General features: G+C 35.2%; 4 protein-coding genes across 5 annotated transcripts in view; 1 reads left to right on the plus strand and 3 right to left on the minus strand.

Moving 5' to 3' along the window:
- Nucleotides 1-425: 425 nt before the first annotated feature.
- LOC108684228 (histone-lysine N-methyltransferase KMT5B) lies at nt 426-7,217 on the minus strand. 2 transcript variants are annotated; one of them, XM_018188454.1, is made up of 9 exons: nt 6,791-7,217; nt 5,274-5,507; nt 4,833-4,998; nt 4,536-4,706; nt 4,290-4,418; nt 4,036-4,225; nt 3,541-3,949; nt 1,563-3,311; nt 426-1,427 (listed from the first exon to the last, which is right to left on the minus strand). In XM_018188454.1, the coding sequence occupies exons 2-9, from the start codon at nt 5,486-5,488 to the stop codon at nt 1,013-1,015; spliced, it is 3,444 nt and encodes a 1,147-aa protein (XP_018043943.1). In that variant the 5' UTR covers nt 5,489-5,507; nt 6,791-7,217; the 3' UTR covers nt 426-1,012. The 2 variants fall into 2 exon arrangements, with proteins under 2 accessions (XP_018043943.1, XP_018043944.1); XM_018188455.1 differs by lacking the exon at nt 6,791-7,217 and adding an exon at nt 5,685-5,977.
- Nucleotides 7,218-8,915: 1,698 nt separating this feature from the next.
- On the plus strand, nt 8,916-12,533 carry LOC108684209 (mitochondrial ornithine transporter 1). Its single transcript, XM_018188408.1, has 5 exons — nt 8,916-9,178; nt 11,293-11,529; nt 11,661-11,830; nt 11,905-12,180; nt 12,255-12,533. Exons 1-5 carry the CDS (start codon nt 9,022-9,024, stop codon nt 12,426-12,428), a joined length of 1,014 nt encoding a protein of 337 aa, XP_018043897.1. The 5' UTR covers nt 8,916-9,021; the 3' UTR covers nt 12,429-12,533.
- A 125-nt stretch (nt 12,534-12,658) lies between these two features.
- Nucleotides 12,659-17,367, minus strand: LOC108684205 (FAST kinase domain-containing protein 5, mitochondrial). Its single transcript, XM_018188405.1, has 7 exons — nt 16,203-17,367; nt 15,964-16,125; nt 15,730-15,888; nt 15,374-15,602; nt 15,190-15,273; nt 14,815-15,108; nt 12,659-12,773 (listed from the first exon to the last, which is right to left on the minus strand). The coding sequence occupies exons 1-7, from the start codon at nt 17,189-17,191 to the stop codon at nt 12,696-12,698; spliced, it is 1,995 nt and encodes a 664-aa protein (XP_018043894.1). The 5' UTR covers nt 17,192-17,367; the 3' UTR covers nt 12,659-12,695.
- A 2,706-nt stretch (nt 17,368-20,073) lies between these two features.
- The window catches only part of LOC108684208, a 12,576-nt gene continuing 11,577 nt past the window's right edge, over nt 20,074-21,072 (minus strand). The window contains exon 4 of the mRNA XM_018188407.1: nt 20,074-20,922. Within this exon, the coding sequence (XP_018043896.1) occupies nt 20,827-20,922 (96 nt within the window). The 3' untranslated portion in view covers nt 20,074-20,826. The remainder of the gene's footprint in view (nt 20,923-21,072) is intronic.

Genomic DNA, 21,072 nt, shown 5'->3' on the forward strand with positions numbered 1-21,072 from the left:
TATATAAGCAATATTTACAAGGTTCTCCACATGATATTTTTGACCTCTCGTTCGAGAATAGCGATTATAAGTGCTAACTAATATTTAGCTAAATTTTCTTTTAATTAGATAATCATTATTATACATAGTATAAGTATAGGGATCCTCCTCCTTCGTCCTTTTTCTCCGTTTCGGAGTATCATGGAAAACAGCAATAATAAATTTCTTTACGAAACGGTTTCACCGAAATATAACTTGTATAATTTAATTTGGTTACTTGGTTTATTTCATAAAATACAAGATCGATACTGTTGCATTTGTCAAGATATAGTTTATCAAGAAACTAATACCCGGAGAAAAAGAAATGCAAAAAGAAAAAGGAGAAAGATTTTTTTCAGAAATCATCTATGGAAATTCGATTCGATATTTTTTATTAAAGACGGCAAAAATTTCGAAAAATAATGTACTCGGCTCCAATTGAATCACTAAATGGAATTATTTGTTTAGTACGCTAGAGCACTTTTTATTAATCTCTATGGAACTGCTTGGATAAGTATTCATGTACTTTTTTCTGATTTATACGCGGTATTTAACTTTACATGGGAGAAACGTGTACGTGCACGATTTAAAACTTCTTCCACCTACGCGTTTTCTCGCTTACGATATCTCGATAGGCCCTCAGAGATTCGTTGTTGTTATAAGAATAAGACATATACCGCTAAAAGATTTAAATAATGGGAACTACAAGAAAGAGACAGAAAGATAGAGATGAAAGATAAAATGAAAAAGGTAGGAAGGAAAAGTAGTGATACTAGTTCTATCACTAAATCAAGTTCAATTGTGAAAAGTATCTTCAAGTTCGATATGAACTCGCTGTCACATGTCGTAGAACGAGGAGGCTTGGATGATCTTTCGTTTTTAATTATGTTTAAAAAGATAGTCTATATCATAATAAAATCGATATTACATGTCATGATGATGGAAGGGCAGGGGGCGCAAGTCGAGAGAGCGAAGGCAGGTGGAATTATAGCTGTTAAGAGTGCGTTAAATCGATAGTGCGAGTCTCGTTGCCGAGAATCAAGCGTAATCTTTTCATGGGCGGTGGTGGCGGATCCAAGTTCAATACACGCGACTTCTTATGCCGTCTCTCGCGATCCCTGCTCTTGTGCTTCTTTCGGCGTTTGCGCCTCTCCAATCCCTCGACACGCAACACTTCATATTCCGGCTCGTAGCTATCCTCACTCAAACCGCTGGTGCCAGATTCGACGATATCGTCCAGCACGGGCGATCGCTTCATGCGCAGCGTCAACTTCAGTCGTCCGCTGGTCCTTTCTGGCGTAACAGGACAAACTCGACAATTGCTCGGATTGCTTGTTCGCCATTGGCACTCGGACGGGGTTGTGCTTGATTTTCGGGATTGTGTACTATTGTTCTCATAGGATGTCAATCTAAAAAAAAAAAGATCCCTCCAATTTATCAATTCGACTTTGAAAAGAAAATTTGATAAAGTACAGCATCTTAAAATTATGGATTTAATTAAATGATAGAAATAATTTTATATAATATATTCGTTGCATATTTACCGATCCAAGCTCCCTTCAACATCACAGTTTTCTCTAGACTGAACACCACTATTGGATTCCACGCCATGTTCGCTCTGAGCCATGGTCGGAGGCCACGGTTCTTCTGGAATCAGCACCGGTGGCTCAGCTTTATTGTACTCGTCATTACATTGCATCTCCTGCACAGGCGACACTGCTATCGATGAAGAGGACGCATGACGAGATTCGTGCTTGCCTCGTCTTATTATAGACAGAATACCAATGTCTTCCAGGTTGCTTTCCTTTTCACTAAATTCATAGATGTCGCCTTGAATACCTGAATCGTCGTCAGCCTCTCCTATCTCGGCCGTCGCCGATCTTTGCCGATCTCTTCTTTGACTTTTGGTAGATTTGTTCTTGCTCTTCCCCTTGCTGTGACTCTTCAAATCGTCCTGAACACCCTCCGTCAATACTCCGAACTTGGATTTGGCGTTCGAAAGTCTCTTCTGCAATTTGCGAGACGACTTCGAGAGCCTGGATGTTGATTTTTTTACCAATGTGGAATTGCGATTGTCTTCTAAATTCATATGGCTCGTTAGATCACTATTATAGTTCGTAATCTGTACGTTATTAAAGATCATCGCGTTATTTCCTTCTATAATATTTATTCTAGAGTTCATCTCCGTTGCGCATAACATTGTCATTTCGGATCTGACACCAGGCTCAACGCTTGCGACGTACGTATCACTTTTCGTCACAACATCCTGTTTTCCCTCCTGATTTGAAATTGTATTATTATAACATTTTAAAATGTTTTCGGTATCAGCTTCCGCTTCTATAACTCCGTCAGAGTTCAATCCACAAAACTCAACACTGTCTGAGCGACTCGCCGCCGACGTGTCGACGGCGATCGGACTCTCGCAACTTTCACTCTCCTCTTCTTTTTCCACATCGTGCACCACAATTACTTTCGTAGAATTCAAATCGCAGCATTCGTCATCTGACCGAGAGTTCGTCTCGTGCAAAATGTTCTCTCGAAAGTTGGTCTGCAACATTTTCTTTTCTTCAATCAGTGGCGATGGCGATTCGTCGTCTTCAAACTCGTAAGACGATTCCTCGTTGGGCGTCTTGCGATCATCTTGCTCATCCGTCGAGGAAAGTTGTTTGCCATGAGACTTGGAACGTTTGTTAATGCAATTCGCCTCTTCAATCGTGCTACAAGGGACATTTTCGCTTTCCTTATGCCGCATAGGCGATGAAGAATGATAATCCCTTGAGCGATAATTTGTATCTTCGGGATTAGATTCTTCAGTATGTAAGTGTTGTTGTACATGGGCTTGAGACGTGGAACTTAATCGGATTGAATCACAGGCATTTGTACTATAATGTCCCTTTTTGTAACTGGAAGAATTAACATTATCTACTGTCTCGGGATCGACTTCCGCGGTGAGATCCGGTATTCCCCGATCATCCTCCATCGAATCGCCATCACCAGTGTCTTCTATCTCCATCAGTCGTAGCGGACAAGCGTCTTCGTTTGATTCCACCGTCACGATACGTTGTCGTGTTTGTTCCATGTGGAAACCGCGATCCATCTCCGACGCGTTCGACAAATGATGCTTTTGCAATCGTGAATATAAATTCTCCTTGTGAACTGGTTCTCTATCAGAATCCTCCTTTCGATGACCGATATCTGCTACTTCTGTGTCTTTCACAGCGGGATTGCTGAGACAGAGCAATGGAGGCTTCATGTTGATTTTTCCTTTCTTTGATTCCGTTCTCTTGTGAAGTCTATCCAATTAAAGATTATAATTTAAAATTAAACACACATTTAAATATGATTAAAAATAAAAACACTTTTAAAGGGATCTTACATCACAGACGAAATCATCAAATAAATATCAGAGGAAAAGTTTTTAAATAATATATTAGTAAAAAGATAAATTATGAATTTTGAATCAAATAGATCCGAACAGATCGATCAACAGAGTTAATCGCACAAAAGAGCCTAATAACCTACCTGGATGCTCTAAGCGATTGAGTATTCTTGATGGCATTTCCATCACTGGTATTGCCGTCAAACTTGCACATTTGTTTGTTACGGAGACTCCTCGTGACGGAAGTTGCGATCGCGGAGGGATGCGCTCGAGTCTGCAGCATATTTTCACCGTTGTTGATCGCTGGCTGTTGTTGATTGATATCCGAGAAACGACAGCCTTGTGCGATCAATAGCTCAGCATCGTACTTGGTAAGCCCTTTGCGTCGCAGCTCCTTCATGCTGAGAGATTGTGGTGCAACTGCCGCATTTCCAACTAGGACCGCATTTCGCTCGGTGAGAGCAGTATCGGCTTGCTGTTTATTCCTGTTCAATGGCTGCTGTCGATGTTTAGTTCGGTTGATTCGATTATCCGTTTCTCTCAAACGATAGCCTAAAAATAAAAAATAGGAAAAAATAGTGACAAAAGTAACGAACTCAAAGACTGACTTTGTCCTATAAATATTACGTGCAACTTACCAGACGACATCTCCTCGCCCGGTTTCTGGCTCGCAAAAGTGCCAGTCCCTCGCCTTTCGCAGGTTTCGCACTCGCAGTAACAATTGCCATCACCAAAGAAATCCTCTCCATAAAAACATGTGATTTCCTCGCCAACCTCGATATCGCGTAATACCTTCACACATGCCGTGTCTCTTCCCGTTGCCACAAACTGTGAAAATAATTTTTCCGAGTTTACATAATAATTTTTACGCAACTACATTCGAATTTCTTACCTTGCAATTCGCTCTACAGTCATGGTTTATATATGCGGCCGGTCCCAACCATAATTGGGCACAATTCTTTCGACAACTAAACATCACAGAGAAGTCATTTTTCCCAGGATGCAGCAACGCAGCTTCTTCCTAAAAGCATAGAAAAATGACGATATATATTAAATGAAAATAAACAAAAAATGCAGAAATAATAAGAAAACTTTTTAAATTAAATTTTTTTTTATACACTCTTTGCAAAGCTCAAACCTTTTCACTTAGCTCCGCTATGCAACCGACGAGGCAAGAGATTTTGTCGTGCTTCATCCATTTCTTTGTGGCGCATATCTTAGCACCTTTTTGTCCTTCTAGGCTATATCTATAGCACGGCTCTATGGCAAAGCCAGAATCTTTATCAAAAACTCGCAGATATCGCTTAATCTGAAAAAGAAAACAAACAACTATTACACACATATGTTTTTTATATCATAAAAATGCAATGCAAATTTCTTGCTAAAATAAAATAATTGGATTATAAAATAGCGTTGCTATACATGTATAACTTACGTGATTCTCCAGATTGATTTGCTGCTGTTTAGACTTTGTGTGGGGAAGTCGTGCACCCCAGTCCCCACCCATCAATTTCTTGTATGCCTTCTCATAATTTTGAGTTTGAATAAATTCACAAATGATTTTACGCAGCTCCTCCTTGTTTGCCTTCAATGGTCTGTACCTATCGGACAGAATGGAAATCCTCTCCATTTTAGTAAACAATTTGTATTAATAATTTGCAAGTTGAAGATATTTTTTAGCAAAAGAATGCAACACTAATGACATAATGTAACAGTGAATTGTTTCATCTTTGTTTAACATTGACAGACAATAAGGATATAATAATAATTCATAAGAAAGGCAATAAGGATATAATGATTCACTGTGTTACACTATGTTATCTGCACCTCTTTCTGAAAAGCATCTTGATTTATCAATTTAGTCAAACAGTGATACCTGATATTCATCTTATGGGTGGTAAATCCTAGATAGGGATCCAGCACAAGGGATGTAGCCAAGTCGTCATTGTCGGAGAGCTCTTTGGGTGTCATTCCACATCCTCCGCCACTGTTGGGTTGCATCTTTGCACCCACTGTGCCACCTAACCTTCGCTCCTGCTTTCTTACTGCAGTTGCTGAGGCTTGAATCGACAAGCAATAATCCACCACCATTCTGCGACGCTGACTTTCACTGCAAAAGAGATAATAAAATGAAATGGAAGAAAAAAAGAACGCTTCTACGAGAAGATTTTCCCTTTTCCTGATTTAATTGTGTTGTAAGTTAATAAGATTTTCCAAGCAGGTTTAGGTTAATGTACATTAATGTACGTTCAATGCATTTTTTTTTACATATTGGAGGTTAATGTACCCCAGATGAAATTCTATTGGAACATCAGGCTTGATGATGCACGTTGCGTCGATATCGTTCCGCGCGGTCTCCTGGAGCGATCGAATCGACCAGTTGGGAAAACACCATTACAATTGGAACCTATGAATGACTCCCTCAAGTCCACAAGCGTAGAATACGAACAATCCGAAACGGTATGCCACAAGAATGCATGGCATTATCTAGTTCTGATCGACGGTTTTAAAGAGAGACCTAGCGAGGTTTCTCAAAGAGATATCGCTCAGCACCACTCGATAACATCTTCTTTTAACGTAACCTACTCAGCTGTTACTCAGGTATCCAAAACACCGCTCGACACGAGCAACCCTGTCGTCCTTCCTTCCTCCCTCCACCGTCTTCCGCCCTTTAAACGCGCACACGCCCGATTCCCTTTTCGCTATCGCGTCCACATTATTTGCCTCGACAACGAGAACGTTCTCGCACACCGGATCTGAACCTGACCCTGAACCTGAATTCCGAGCCCTCCGAGGGCGAACCTGATGAACCAAGCCCACCGAAACGAGCCGCCCGAGCACGCCCGAGGAAGGCGGAGGCAAACGCACGCGGGACATTCACTGCCCGTCGCGAATGGGTTCTTCAAGCGCACCGCGTCTCCCAAACCGAATGATTCCCCGTAGGACGGTGGGACGCGACGTCGCGGCGACAGCGTCGTCTCGCGATCAGAGCATCAGGGTTGCCCCCCCCCCCTTTCCCTCTCCCTCTCTCGGAAATCAGCGCCACGGATGGGACGAACCTTGTCGGATCCCTTCGTATCGACCGGGACACAACGGCGGCAGCCTATAGGCGGACCTATAGCGTGTCGACATAACGGTCCTCTTTCTCTCGAATGCTCTCCGATGCTCTCGGAGGACGGCTCATCGTGGCGTCGCGTCGCGACTTCTCGCCGTCGTCCGAGGGCGAGAATGATGATGACGACGACAGAATGCTGTATACGAGAATACAGAATTAATGGCGGGGGCGAAAGAGGAAACCAAGGCACACTTGGACCGTGTGACGGACCTTGCGATGTTCTTTTTTTTTTCCAAGCACAGTGGCCGAGACATCGACGGTAACGACGCGTTACTTACCGCGAGGATGCTCTCCCGAGAACGGACCTCTCGCATCTTGCGGTCGGTCGAGCTCCTAAAGCTAGAGCGCCGCGGCGACGTGCCTCTCGCGTCGCGACGGAGACGCGCTCGCGGTAGCTATCATGGCTGGGCAGTATCCGAACGAGAAGGCTCGGAAGAATCGCCACGGCACGGCAGGCACGATACAGTATAGCCACAGCACGACACAGTGCGATGCAACGCGATCCACGGCACACACTTTCCCTCTAGCGTGTGCTCGCACCTCGCACAACGTGTGCGTACGCACAACGATGAACCCAGCACAACGTGAACGTGAAACGTTGTTAAACGTTGCGTTCGCAATGTTCGGTGCTCACTCTCGTTACCCGTACGGTGCGATCTCGCAACTCAACGACTACGAACGACGGCGACGGAGCCGTCGCGTCGGTCCGCGTCTCCGGACTCCGGCGACGCCGCTAGTCTCAATACCGTTTCCGCTTCCTCGGGTAAAAGATGAAGAAAATAGAGGGAAACAAGAAGAAAGAGAGGACAAAGAGAGAGAGAGAGAGAGAGAGAGAGAGAGAGAGAGAGAGAGGGAGGGAGAAAAAGAAAGAGAGAGAGAGGTGGGATATCAATCGCGGCCGCGAGGCGAATTCATGTTTTGGAATGTCGTCGGCCGTCGCGACGTCGTGCCTAATGTCGGATCCTCGCGGAACTGCCCACAAGCCAGGCGTCGCGATCTCTTTTGTGCCTTGGCGATTTCTTTTTTTTTTTTTTTATTTTCGCGTCGCGACGCCGAATCCGATCTCGCAAAACCGTTCTGTATGAAACGATCGCGGATTCGGGGATTCCGTAAGACGGAATCAATTCTCGAAATTGCTCCAAATCGCCCAACAGTCTAGGGATTTGGACGACACGTTCATCTGGGGATGTTTTACTCGTTCGTTGTCTGGATACAACGCCCTGCATCTCCATGGCAACCTGCCATCGCGTATCCTGACATTCTTGGCAGGCATTCGCATTCTCTCTCTCTCTCTCTCTCTCTCTCTCTCTCTCTCTCTCTCGCACTTTTTCATAACCTATAAGCGATTAGCGTGGACTAGTGTGATTATATTATTTCATAATATTATTATTCAAATTAAAATTGTACAATCAATCTGGATATTTCGCATATTTGGTCGTATTGGACCTCAAAAAAGTTTTACTTCAAAGAGACAGAAAAATACAAAGAAAAAATAGATTAGCGTAAACTTAAGACGCCAGCGAATAATTTTCCATTTGTCCATCGTCTTGAAAAATTCGATGAAATCTTTCCTCATAATGTTTATTTTTATCAATATAGACCAACTTTAATCTCCGTTTAATATTTTATCTTTTTTTTTTTAGTTTTTTTTTTTAGTTAAGAAAATAAGTTAAAAAAATAAGTTAAATCGAGATTAAGAATTAAAATTACTACAAAAACGTTTAAGAATTATAACTTTTACCTACTACTTAGTCTTTAGCTACATACTACTTTTATCTTAAATTGTATTTATCTTAAATTGTACAAATGCGTGGTCTGTTTTTTTCAACTAAAATTCTTGTACTATCTTTTCTCTTTTTCTTTTCAACATGAAAAAAAGAGGTAAAGGTTGAACGGTGCAAGAAGTTCAATTGAAAAGAACAGACTTCTATTGCAGCTGTAACATTTTAGACTGCTTTCCGTTTAAGAGATACAATAGACACAAACATCATTGCCATGTATTTCCTTCTTGATATTCAGAATAATACAAATAAAGATAAAACTTCTAGCTTATGTCGGCTGTCATCTAAAAGGAAAGCAATTGTTCTATGTACTGGCTGTGTTTTAAAATATTCATTGCTATTGCATGCTACAAACCTGTAGCGCATGTTACAAACTATAGATTTTCAGTTTCTAATAATTTCAATATGTCTAGACACAAGAATTCTCTCTGTTTTGTTTTTCTCTCTCTTGTTCAAGAAGCATAAAAATAAAAGTTGCAAGATGCGACGGAAATTCTTTTTTTCAGGGATTTCTGACAGGCCCAGCGATTTCTCGAGCCGGACCTGTTCGTTAAATGACAACGTAAACGACAAGCCGACGATATCAGCTTCTTTCTATAGAGATTCATATACATATATTTATAACGCCTCGCGAGACGCTCAATCGCCAGTATCACCCGTTGCGTGCGGCTGGCTGGCGATCGTGGTGATTGTGGTTGTATCTGTTTTATCGCCTGGGACAAAAGCACATGGCCACAACGAAAGAATTTTTCGCCCAGACGATGACCACAATGACGACAGACAGCGTTGTCGGACTGATTGACACGGAAGTTCCTCACGTGCCGATGGAAAACTGCCGCGGAAGCGTCAAGGAGGGCGCGATTGATTTTGTGGCCGGTTCACTCGGTATTTGTCTCGCCGCATGGTTTTCTATAGAAATAGGAATCTATATCTTTCCGTTTACTCACGAATCCACTTATGCTGAAATCGTTCTTTTCATATATTAAACTAAAAATCGATTGTTCTATTATTTAATGAATTGATACAGGCTGACAAGTCGATTGTCGATCAAAATAATCGGAATTTACTCGAATCTGTACGGAAGTTGCATCATCTTCTATTCAGATGATATTTCCTCTCGCAGCAAAACATTTCTAATTCCTGTTTTTACCAATGTAGTTTAATTTTAATTTCTGTTTAATTGTAAGTCTTCATTTTTTTTAATTTTTTATGTCATATATGAAGTAATTACTTTATATAAAAATGTATAATAAATTGAATCTTAATCTATAAAATCAACTTTTAACGCTCGTTAGAAACTACGATACTGATTATACTTTGTGTTGCCATTTCGTGAGCTAAATTGTTTAGCTTCAACTTTTTCTAGTTCTAAGAATTAGAAAAAGATAAAGGATAAAACCTGTGGCACACGATGCATGCATGATTTTTCTGCTGAATTTTTCTGCTTGTGTTTAGTAAATTATTAGAATTGCATTACACAGGGGTTTGAATTTCCATCTGGATGCTCTCCGGATCACCCGAATGTTATGTCCTTTTATCCTTGTTTACCGAACATTAAACAAGGATGTCCAGGAGAAAATCAGAAGCCTCAAAACGCAGAATTTCTAGTAATTTATCAAAATGCAAGCAATTCAGCAGAGAAACACGCCATCGTCGTGTGCCACAGACTTAAGTTGAACTGACAATGAGATTAAAACTTATAATCTACATTAATTGGTAGAGACGATTCTGTCAATGTAAGATTAACTTTAATATCGATTTAACTCTTACTCTTTTTTTTCTAATTTTAAGAATTCTAAGAATTAGAAAAAGATAAATAATAAATGAATCGAAATTAATGTTAATTTTACACATTGACCTAAGTTTGAGAAGAATAAAATTACGAAGATCTTAAAAAAAAAGAAATTGCTTAAAAAATTATGTAAAGATAGAAAATTGTAAAATATAAGAATAGAAAAATTAAAAGGCTTAAAAAGTGAAAACTTCTAGAAACTTCGTTTCTTAGCAAAAACCTTGGTCTATTTAATTTTAAAATTTTCGATATTTATAAACAAATAGATATATAAAATATGAATTATTATCGATGTATTTTAAATTAATTAATTTGATTGCATTCCCAGATAACAAAGTGACATCATTTCTCATTTTGAGTCAAAATGACATCTTTCAATTAAAAACAAGTCACCTCAGCATTAAAAGGATGTCAAATTGATTCCAAAATAATCATTAAAAATCATTTTTTAATCATTTACAATTAATTTTAACGTCATGTTGATGTTATCGTAACTTATTGTTCTACTTGGGCTTTGATGATATTTTAATGTCAAAATGATGACAAATAACGTCAGCTTGAATTGCTTAATGTCTATCTACTGTTTATCATAAAATTGTACATTCTGATATTTAGATAAATAACACGTTTATCTGTAATAAATTCGATGGAAAGATAACGATAATATTTGTTCTGTAATGTTATCTTTCACGTAAATATTCGACTGATAAATTCAATTGCATCCAACTTCTAAATCATTCCAACTAGCGCAAAGTCGCGTTCTTATGCGATCTATTGAATTGAAAAACAAAAACTAATTGTTTTGTATTATTAATTACGCAGAAATTTGTTGTTGGCAAACTATCGCAATCTAAGAAAATTGTGAATTTACAGCTGTTTAATTCATTAATATTATCAAGAAATGTTCATTTTTATTGATAAATTGATAAAATCTTAGAAAAAATTAATATTGCAACATTAATTATATCTACAGTATTTTTACGTAAATAAGTTTAGAGTTCACATAGAATAATCGTTTAATGGTTAAACTTTTGCGATAATTTTTCAATAATTTCTCCACTCTATCAAATGTGAAAAATATAACAGACAAGTTATTTATCATTAATTGCCAGTAGAATAATAATTTCGTGAAAATGCTTTGAAACATTCTATTGAGAGTCTCTATATTTTCTATATACAAGCATATTATTATTTTTTTATTTAAAAGGTGGTGTAGCGCTCGTTTATGTGGGCCAACCATTGGACACGGTGAAGGTAAAGATGCAAACCTTCCCATCCATGTACAAAAATATGGTGAATTGTTTTCTCCGTACGTTAAGAACAGATGGTATCGCAAGAGGTTTGTACGCTGGAACAATCCCTGCGGTAGTCGCCAATGTTGCCGAAAACTCGGTATTATTCGCAGCCTACGGAGGATGTCAAAAGGCGATCGCTCATTTATCAGGTAAATCATGAACTATGATATATAAATATGAATTATTTTTTAAAAATAAATTAAAATAATTAAAGTAAATTAAAATAATTTATGCTTTAATGAATAAATAATAATATGCTTTATTCTTCTTTTTTTTATAGGTGTACAGAGCGTGAAAGAGCTAAGTTCCTTCAGTAATGCCTGGGCCGGCTTCTTCGCTGCATTCTTTTCCTCGTTGACGCTATGCCCAACAGAGTTAATAAAATGCAAGTTACAGGCTATGAGGGAAGTCGAACAGACGCAAATGGCAACTACCACAGGAAAATCCACGGTAAACAATGTTTCATAAATCTTGCTTTAGAAATTTTAATGGCAATTTTTTAGTGACATTATTATTTCTCTCAGAAACTTCGTATAGGACCATGGAGTTTGACGAGGCAAGTTCTTCGGGAACAAGGTGTAAGAGGCCTATTTACAGGCCTCTCTTCGACAATAGCTCGCGAAATGCCAGGCTATTTCTTTTTTTTCGGCGGCTACGAAGCCACAAGAGAGTTATTAGCTGCTAAGGATCAGAATAGAGATGACATTGGCTGGCAAAAGACGATGATGGCTGGCGCGGTTGGAGGCACGATGCTCTGGCTAGCGATATTTCCCGCCGACGTTGTTAAGAGTAGAATACAGGTATGTTTTCAAATAACTAAAAAAATATGTCTATTTCTGAATTTTTTGTTGTAACAAAATATCTTGGAAATCAGGTGCAGAACTTGAAAACGCCCGCCTTGATAGTTTTCAAGAATATCATACGGCAAGAAAGTATCGGCGCTTTGTATAACGGATTAACACCGACTTTAATTAGAACGATACCAGCGACTGCAACACTGTTTGTCACCGTCGAATACACAAAAAAATTTATGTACAATTATTTCTAAAATCGATTTCAACATCTCCGTTTTCTTACGTGACCTGATTCTACGAATATTCTACACAAATGTGCATTTATTGTGTACTCTAAACTATGTATTCTAAAATTACGTCAAGCGACTTTAATGTTTATATCTGTAAATATAAGAAAATAATGTACATATATATCAACAATTACAAGAAATATTTTATATTACAAGAAATATTTTTCTTAATAAAAGATGTACAGGATGTCCTTCTGAGACATTATATATTATATGAATACATCAAAAATCTTATGAAATAATAAGATTTTTGATGTATTCATATTTTGTCCGCGGCGATTGAAGTGTGTCCCAAGTCATATATGATACCTGCAAAACAAAATAAAACTTTTTTGCGTTACCTGTACTATAATTAAAGTTTATTATTTAAATCATTCTTTATTATTTAAATCTTTAATTAAAAATATAGTTAGACTAATTCTAAAATGTCAGCATTAATTATAATCAGTTATCCAAAGATAGATGTAAATCAGCCAATGCGAGCCAACACACAGGTTAGTGGAATCGTATGTGGAATCGTATACTTTATTCTTGAGAAAAATTGACAAATGTTTCAACCCTTCGATTAGGTTTTCCTCAGTGTAAAAATAAAAATAAAATCGAATAAATTTAATATAAAAGATGCGATGCGAAGCATCGCAATTGAAGTATCATTAACATATATTAATAAAATGATAATAATGCTGTCTGTCATATCTAATAAAATACTAACATTTCAGATAATTTCAAATCTAACAAATTCAAATTATTATCTGTAATAATTTAATAGAGTTGAATAAGTCATTAAAACATAAATCAAATCAATTCAACAAAAAACTTATGTATAATAATGTTAACGATGGAGAAAGAGAGAGAGAGAAGATATGTGAGATAAGATACATTATCACAAAGCGTTCAAAGAGTATGTGAGAGGTCAAAATCAATTGTCGTTAGTCATAGGTATAAAACATAGTGATAAATAAATGCGATATATATATATACATGTTTTATACAATAAATTAAAGAAATAAAACTTGGAAATGTCAAATCTTTTTAAATAGATCTTGGTATAATGGATCTAAAAATTCTGTGTCTTGCACATTTAGTGCATTTTTTATTAATAAAAATTGATTCTGAAATAAGTCGTTTATTATAATTCTTTTCTCTGTCTAAGATCTTTGTGTGATTCTAGTCAAAATTATGATTATGTTCCAATCTATGTTCAGAAATTATGGATTTTTGTTTCATGTTCCTTTTGTTATAATTGCGATATTTATCTAATCTGGTCTTAAGCAATCATTTCGTCTATCCTATTTAAGATGCATGACATTCCTAACAATTAACTCTGTACACATTTGTTTGTGAAAGTCAATTTGTTTTTTTGATTTCTAATAAAAGAATTCAGTTTATTTAATCCTACATAGGCAAGATGAACTATCCTGTTATTCTTGAAAAAATTTGAATTTTTCTGATATGATTGATGGAACCCATAAGATATTGAAAAATGTAGTCAAATTTTTGTCTGTTTGTTCTTCGTTATTCGTGTGAGTTACATTGTTATTCTGATCTTTAGATTTTTAAACTTCTTTTTGATGATGTTAAAAATAAGCTTCAAAGAATATCCGTTATTTAGTAAAATGTTGATTATTTTATGCAAATTTAATTTGTAAAATTTTGCGTGTGATAACATTAACTCTGCCCGTTAATTCCGTAATAGTATTACCTTTATTTATATCCCGTAATAGTATTTTTTTACTTAATGGATGACATGAAAAATAGTTTAAATATCTTGAAAAGAATGTAGGTTTTTGATATCAATTGTAAATTAGTTTTTTGTCTTCTTTGATTAAAGTTAGAAAATTTAATTTATCTCCAAGCTCTATAGTGAATTTTAATTTAGACTCATATTCGTTAAAATTTTTTAAGATTATATCAATATTCTACTTTTTAGGACAAAGCAATGTGTCATCAACATACTTATAATAAAAATTGAATGTGAACTGTGAATTTTTCAAGTGTGAATTCTTCTAACTCTTGCATTACAAGATCCGCTGCAATTAGCATAATGGAGATCCCACAGGAACGTCAAAAGATTGCTTATAAGACCCATTGTTATTATAAAACTCATTTCGTTAAAACAAAAATAAGTGAAATCATATAATTGGTTATATTGCACATTACTGTATCTGCATTATAACTGAATATTATGATTAAAAAAAATGCTTAATTTATAACATAATTTCGTCAATAGAATTTGATCGATTTATTTTGAAACTTATATTCTTAATGTTCAAAAAAATAGCGTTTTGTATTTATAATACATTTCTGCGTTCCTAGTTTATATTGATATATTTATTTCGTACAAACTTACCATAATTGGCTTGTAGCCAATTATAGACAACTGTCTCATTTTTGTAGCTAACGCTCCAGTAGGTCTATTTCGACAATTCCTTATTAATAATCCAGGATGTCCTATGACGAGAGCAATCCATCTGACATTATTTAAATTTTTCACTCGTTTAATATCAATTTCTTCAAATTGCGATAAGTATTTCTCTGATGGCATAAGCTGATTTTGCTCGTTTAAACATAAAATAATGTCCTGTGATATAAAATATGGTAACGGACGAATTATCGATATATCCGTCGTATTGTTGAACAACTCCTATTTAAAGATAAGAATAATTTATGAAATAATATACGTAAAGGAAAAGATTAGTTTTTAGATGGTAGTATATATATGTACCTGACACGTTGCCAACACGTCCGAGAAAAGCATATTCGCCCTAGTCGAGCTTAAATTAGTCTTTAGACTTAAGTTGTAATATTTCTGTAATTATAAAATTTATTAATAAGTATCATTTTTCGTCGAATTTATACGACATATGACAAATAATTCGATCATAAATAATTGATTTTTCTTTGCTTACCTTTTCTAAAAAACTTTTTAAAGTAGGTTTCAGAAATGGACCATCGTATTCGGGTACTTCTATTCGAAGGCTGTAATCAAGTACGAGGTATTCGCGCGAAAGAAAATGGTAATTCCCATGGCATGTTTTAGTCACAAATTCAGGTGCCATGACATATCTGATTAGATCCATGGGAAATATACTTTTTATTGTCAAATATCCTAGAATACGTGAAGCTACATGTGGAAACCTATCATGGGAAATGTCTCGTAAATATCTTTAAAATGGAACAACTCTTTTTTTCTAAGAAGCAAAAAAAGAAGAATATAGTTTTTATAAATAATGCAGTTTTAAAAAATATGTTATTGGATAGTTACTTCTGTATCTCGAATGCTCGAGTAGTATTCCATGTAGTCCTTAATTCCTCGATCACGTTCTGGTAGATACTATTGTTTGAATTGATATCAAGAACAACAAAAGTATAAAGGAGTCTTTCGAAATCCTTCAACCTCGCAGTCTTTAATTCTTTATTTAATCTGGAATTATATCAATCATAAGCATTGCTTATCACAAATATTAATGACGATTGCAAATTTAAAAATAAAATTTACCTTGTGATTATTCTGTCCATGAGCTCTTTGTTGTACACAGCAGTTCTTCCACATGCTTGCGCGATATGCGTTAAAGATGACAACGTGTAACGTGGCTCATATGGCGTCAAAACTTTCAATAAATCTAAAAGCGATTTCAACTCTGTAAGATTCGTGCTATATCTGTAAGTAGAGATTTATTAAAGATGAAATCAATATTTGCAAGTCAGTGAATATTCAGCACATCAAATTTATCTTACCGTACTAATTTTATAATGCTTGCGATGCTCACACTATGTATTTCATTTATTTCAGCTGCAGATCTTTGGAGGATATAATTCAGAAAATCTGTGTTTTTAATTTTCGTGCTAGTCTTAAAAAAACCCAATGCTGCTATACCTAGCTCGTTGATCGATAATTCATCCTTGCACTGTTCCAAATGATATTCCAACTCGTACATATTTATAGATGGCTTCCGATGTATGTTAAGAAAAAACAGAATTTGAACCAGTTGCTGAGGACTAAGTTTCTGAGGTTTGTTGCCTATATTCCTAATGGAATACCACATGTATTGAGAAAAATAATGATTAATCTTACATGTCATCTGATATATTATGTCACAAAGATATAATGTCTGCTCTATTGGTAACTTCAAGAAACGCTTCATACATTCTCTGTCTATTAACGTACAGAGATTGGAGTAGAAGTTGCAGTGTTTCATATGCTTGTTGAACAGTACCAGATGCCGCATTATAGTCATCAGTTCGTCGTTGGTCAACTGTTCCATTTTTAATCTGCTGAAAGCTTTCATATATTGAAATGACTCGATCTTCTCCTCATTATTGTAAGAAAAGTTATAGGACAGTTTCTTGATGGCGGATACTGTTTCAGCGTTTGTCATCAAATTCCAATCTTGTTCCAGGATCTTCAATGCTTCCTTATTTGTGACATGAGCATACGTTGTGATCGGTTGCATCACGATCTTTTCATACTTCCATGAGTTCAGGAAAAGATTGCGAGCGTACGCATTTTCTTGTACCCTTTCTGGATTGCTGTTATTCTCGTTGTCGATGACAGGAGTGTTAGCATGTACTTCTAAGGTTTTTCCCGAATCGATACATGCCACGCTCGGAATGCTATACTTATACTTTGGTAAAACATCGTGCACGAAGTTGCCATTGTCAGAGCCTCTCAATAACACCGAGTACACGTTCCGCAGACGACCTAACCGTTGCATGAGCACACTCATCGTGAAAGACGAGTAAAAGAATGTTATTCGTTGAAGACTTTCACTATGGATGATTTCATTAACATTAAAATTTAAGATATTCGTACAAATTTCCGGAGGTAGATCTTTCCCTTGCTTTTATTCTTTTCACCGGTTGTTGGAGGTTAAAATTATGTAGTACATTATGTAGTCCTTCTTTCCATTGCAAATTTGAGGTTAGAATATGTATAGTGTAAACACACACACACACACCACACACACACACACACCACACACACACACCACACACACACACACACCACACACACACACCACACACACACACACACCACACACACACACACACACACACACACACACCACGTGAAACCTCTTGACCTGACATCTTGTATGTAAAATGTGAATTTCATAACGCAATTGCGCATCCATCTTGAATTGCGAGCGCAGTTTTACTTCTTATTTTTTATTTTAAAATGTAGGTTTTTTTCGAAACAAGATTTAGAAGATCTCTTTATATTGTCTTTTAGATATCTTTTAGATATGCACTATTTCGGATTCCTGAATTAATTCTTCATTTACTATATTAAAAAAGATAATAAAAATAATAATGTATATTTGTATATAAATAACATAACAATAACAATAATCACTATATATATAGCTACATAATAAAATAAGCTTCATTTCTTGAAAAGATTTACAACTTTTATAGTAAATAATTTAGTTAAATAGCTTCTTATTTTATAAAAATACTTCTTTTGTTCTTATTAAAAAATGTTTATAAAAATATAATAATTATTATATAAGAAAAAAGATTCAAATAATTTTTTAAAAATTAAATTAATAAGAATAGGATTACAAGCTAAGCAAGGTTTTGACTATATTATTACACATTTAAAAATTTATATATGAAAAATAACAAATTTTTTCGTATATAAGAAAATCCATTTCCGAAAGTTTTGTGCCCCGACGATTAATTTAAAAACGGCCTTTTCTCTATTTCCAAACACATTAAATAAATTCATAAAAGTAAACAACCCAACAAACGAGAATGGATTGAAATGAATTGAAATGGATTCAGATTTTCAGAAATATTGATTCATGAATGTTTTTTAATCCTGAATGCACTTTTTATTCATTTATAGGAATTGCATGGAGCATATCTCTATGCCTTTCAATCTAAAAATAATATTAGCTTTTTCTGTATACACAACACAATTGTGAATACTGTTCAATTCAAAATTTTGAATAGGAAATGCGGTTTTTCAATTCAATTGCATCCAATTGATTCCAATTGAATCCAATTAAATCCAAAAAAAGTTCGCTATTTAATAAAATAAAAAAATTCGCTATTTAATAAAATACGCATTCAGATAGAAAAAAATTTCAATCCATTTTAATCTATTCTCATTTGCTGAGAAAGACAGACCTGAATCCTTTATCATTCCAAGATGTGGTGTGTTAAACTTTTTGTTTTGATTATGAGACAAGTTATGTCGGTCAAACGAAGAGATCACGTTTACAAACGAGAGTTCACGAGTATTCTTCTGAAATATTAATAAAGAAATGGAATTTCCATCAGTTATTTCGGACTATCATATTAATTTCAATCATAATTTTAATTGGGAGAAAGTTAAAATTTTAGATAAAGAATCATTTTATAATAATATCAGAAATGGTGCATATAAAGAGCATTATAATCTCATGCATTATAATCTCAAGGTTTAAATAAACAAACCGATATGTAGTCTTTATCTACATCTTCCCTATATCTTACAGTTGTTGTAGTATGTCTTTCTCCTTAATATCTTTTAGTTCCCCTTTTTACTTTCCTTTTTCATACTTTTCCTATCTAGCGTCTTATTCTCTCAGAACAATCATTTTTAATGTACAAAAAACTTTCAAATTAAATTTCTCTTATCTAAAAACTGAATTTCTTTTAGCAAGATAGCTCAAGATTTTCGCCATTTTCGGATAATTTGATATTTAAAATATTTGAATTATAATCAATTCATCAGGTTGAAATTTAGTCTTTTTTTTTAATTGTTGAAAATTATTTTGATTACAATAAATTCTGAACTATATAATCCCAAGCAGAGCAACAAGTCACGATAACGTCAAAATGGTATTAAAATAAATCAGAAATGATTGGGAAATGACTTTTAATAATTATTTTGGAGTCATTTTGATATCATATTGATTTGTTTTTCTGGATGTTTTAGCTATTTCCGCTTGACTCTACTTTAAGACATCCGTTGCATACTTTACTTTAAGACATCCGTTGACTACAATAGCAATTCAATAATATATTTCTTTGGAATATTTGTTATTCTTAATGTTATAATCAGAGCGATATTAATTAATACCGTTTGAATTTTAAAATTTGTATATTGTTAACATTAAGAATGACTTGATTGAGGGTGAAACATATATTCTAATAAATTTTCTGTTTGTTATTTAATAATATAGTATCAAAACCTTGCTTGGCTCTATATCTTAGCCCAATTCTTATTATAATTGTTTTTTTTTTTTAAATTAATGCATTGATAAATTACAATATCTTAAACTCAATATCTTAAACTCCATAAGTTTGAAGAGCATATAAATTTGTTTAATCTACTACACAAAAAAGATGATAAAAATAAGTATCTATTGACAATTGTTAATAGCGCAATATTGTGGTAAGGCATCACAGGCTTCATTTCTTCAAAAAGATTCACAACTTCCAGCAATAAATATATCGATGATATGATCGAAGTTTATTAGCTGTTGTGCGATGCAAATAATACACGTTTAGCAGCTGCTGCACCCAAAGCATAATATAACAAACTTCCTTTTTTTATCAAGTATGTATATATACTTTATTTGAAATATAATCGAAACATAATTTAGAACAACATATATATATATGTATAATTATCGTTTTACATCTCTTTATGTACAATAACACTATTGTGGCCGATCATTATTATGCACGTCTCACGTATGGATGTGCATAAGTTTTATAGGATTTAATTAACTATACTGTGACTTCGATTCTTCCAGCGCGAGAATTAAATGTTCGCGGAATAACAATCGTGAAGATAGTTTAAAATTGAATAACACTTGTAATTTAATAATCTCGTACAATTTCCAAATTATTGATAAATGTACACTGGAGCGAGCTAAAGTACACTACACCGGGTAAAAGAGCAAGAATTAAGTGACAACTGGTGTAAACTTCCTGCTTAGTTCTCGTAAAATCGAATTAGAACGTCCAATACTATTTATTAAAGTGTTTATCTTTCTATGTCACATTTAAGAATATAATGAGGTGCTTGAAGAGTTGACGCGAAGGAGATCATAATTATTTCGCGTGCGGACAATTACTTTTCTACAAGATCAAGACGGTAAATTGATATTTTTCTGTTGTGCGATTCAAATGTTTATTATCGAAAAGTCAGAGTGCTAACAAATATGCGTGCACGCACGTACTTTATTATCGCTGCCAAAATTGCGAGAAAACGAAGTAAAAGAGAAGAGACGATATCAGGAGAAATACGGGTAGAGAATTAAGCCAGATAATACAATAAACGATAATCGAACGGACGAGTAATATCTCAGAAAAGTTCGTCAGTCATCTCTGCGAATCGCGTCGACATAATTTAGTAATCGAATCAATAGTCATCCAAATACACATCCTTCGACTCATCTATTCGCATCCTGCCCTTGCGCGGATGAACATAGTTGGAAGGGTGTACCTCATAGGAAGGCTAAAAGGAAGAAAAAATCCCATCAATTAATTTCATTTAAAATAATGCGTATTGATTAATCAAAATTAATCAAAATTAATCAAAATTAATTCGTTTTTGTTTTATTTTGATCAATTTAATTATTTATTTTATTTCATTATATATATATAT

Source organism: Atta colombica, unplaced genomic scaffold, assembly GCF_001594045.1.
Source record: "Atta colombica isolate Treedump-2 unplaced genomic scaffold, Acol1.0 scaffold127, whole genome shotgun sequence".
Lineage (NCBI taxonomy): Eukaryota > Metazoa > Arthropoda > Insecta > Hymenoptera > Formicidae > Atta > Atta colombica.

Coding starts and splice junctions, on each gene's coding strand:
- LOC108684228 (XM_018188454.1), bottom strand. CDS start 5,488: ATGGTGGTGGATTATTGCTTGTCGATTCAAGCCTCAGCAACTGCAGTA. Junction 3,950..4,035: donor GGGCGAGGAGATGTCGTCTG/GTAAGTTGCACG, acceptor TTTTATTTTTAG/GCTATCGTTTGAGAGAAACG. Junction 1,428..1,562: donor GTTGAAGGGAGCTTGGATCG/GTAAATATGCAA, acceptor TTTTTTTTTTAG/ATTGACATCCTATGAGAACA.
- LOC108684209 (XM_018188408.1), top strand. CDS start 9,022: ATGGCCACAACGAAAGAATTTTTCGCCCAGACGATGACCACAATGACG. Junction 11,831..11,904: donor CTACCACAGGAAAATCCACG/GTAAACAATGTT, acceptor TATTTCTCTCAG/AAACTTCGTATAGGACCATG. Junction 12,181..12,254: donor TTGTTAAGAGTAGAATACAG/GTATGTTTTCAA, acceptor CTTGGAAATCAG/GTGCAGAACTTGAAAACGCC.
- LOC108684205 (XM_018188405.1), bottom strand. CDS start 17,191: ATGAGTGTGCTCATGCAACGGTTAGGTCGTCTGCGGAACGTGTACTCG. Junction 16,126..16,202: donor AGCATTATAAAATTAGTACG/GTAAGATAAATT, acceptor CTCTACTTACAG/ATATAGCACGAATCTTACAG. Junction 15,603..15,729: donor CGAGCATTCGAGATACAGAA/GTAACTATCCAA, acceptor TTCCCATGATAG/GTTTCCACATGTAGCTTCAC.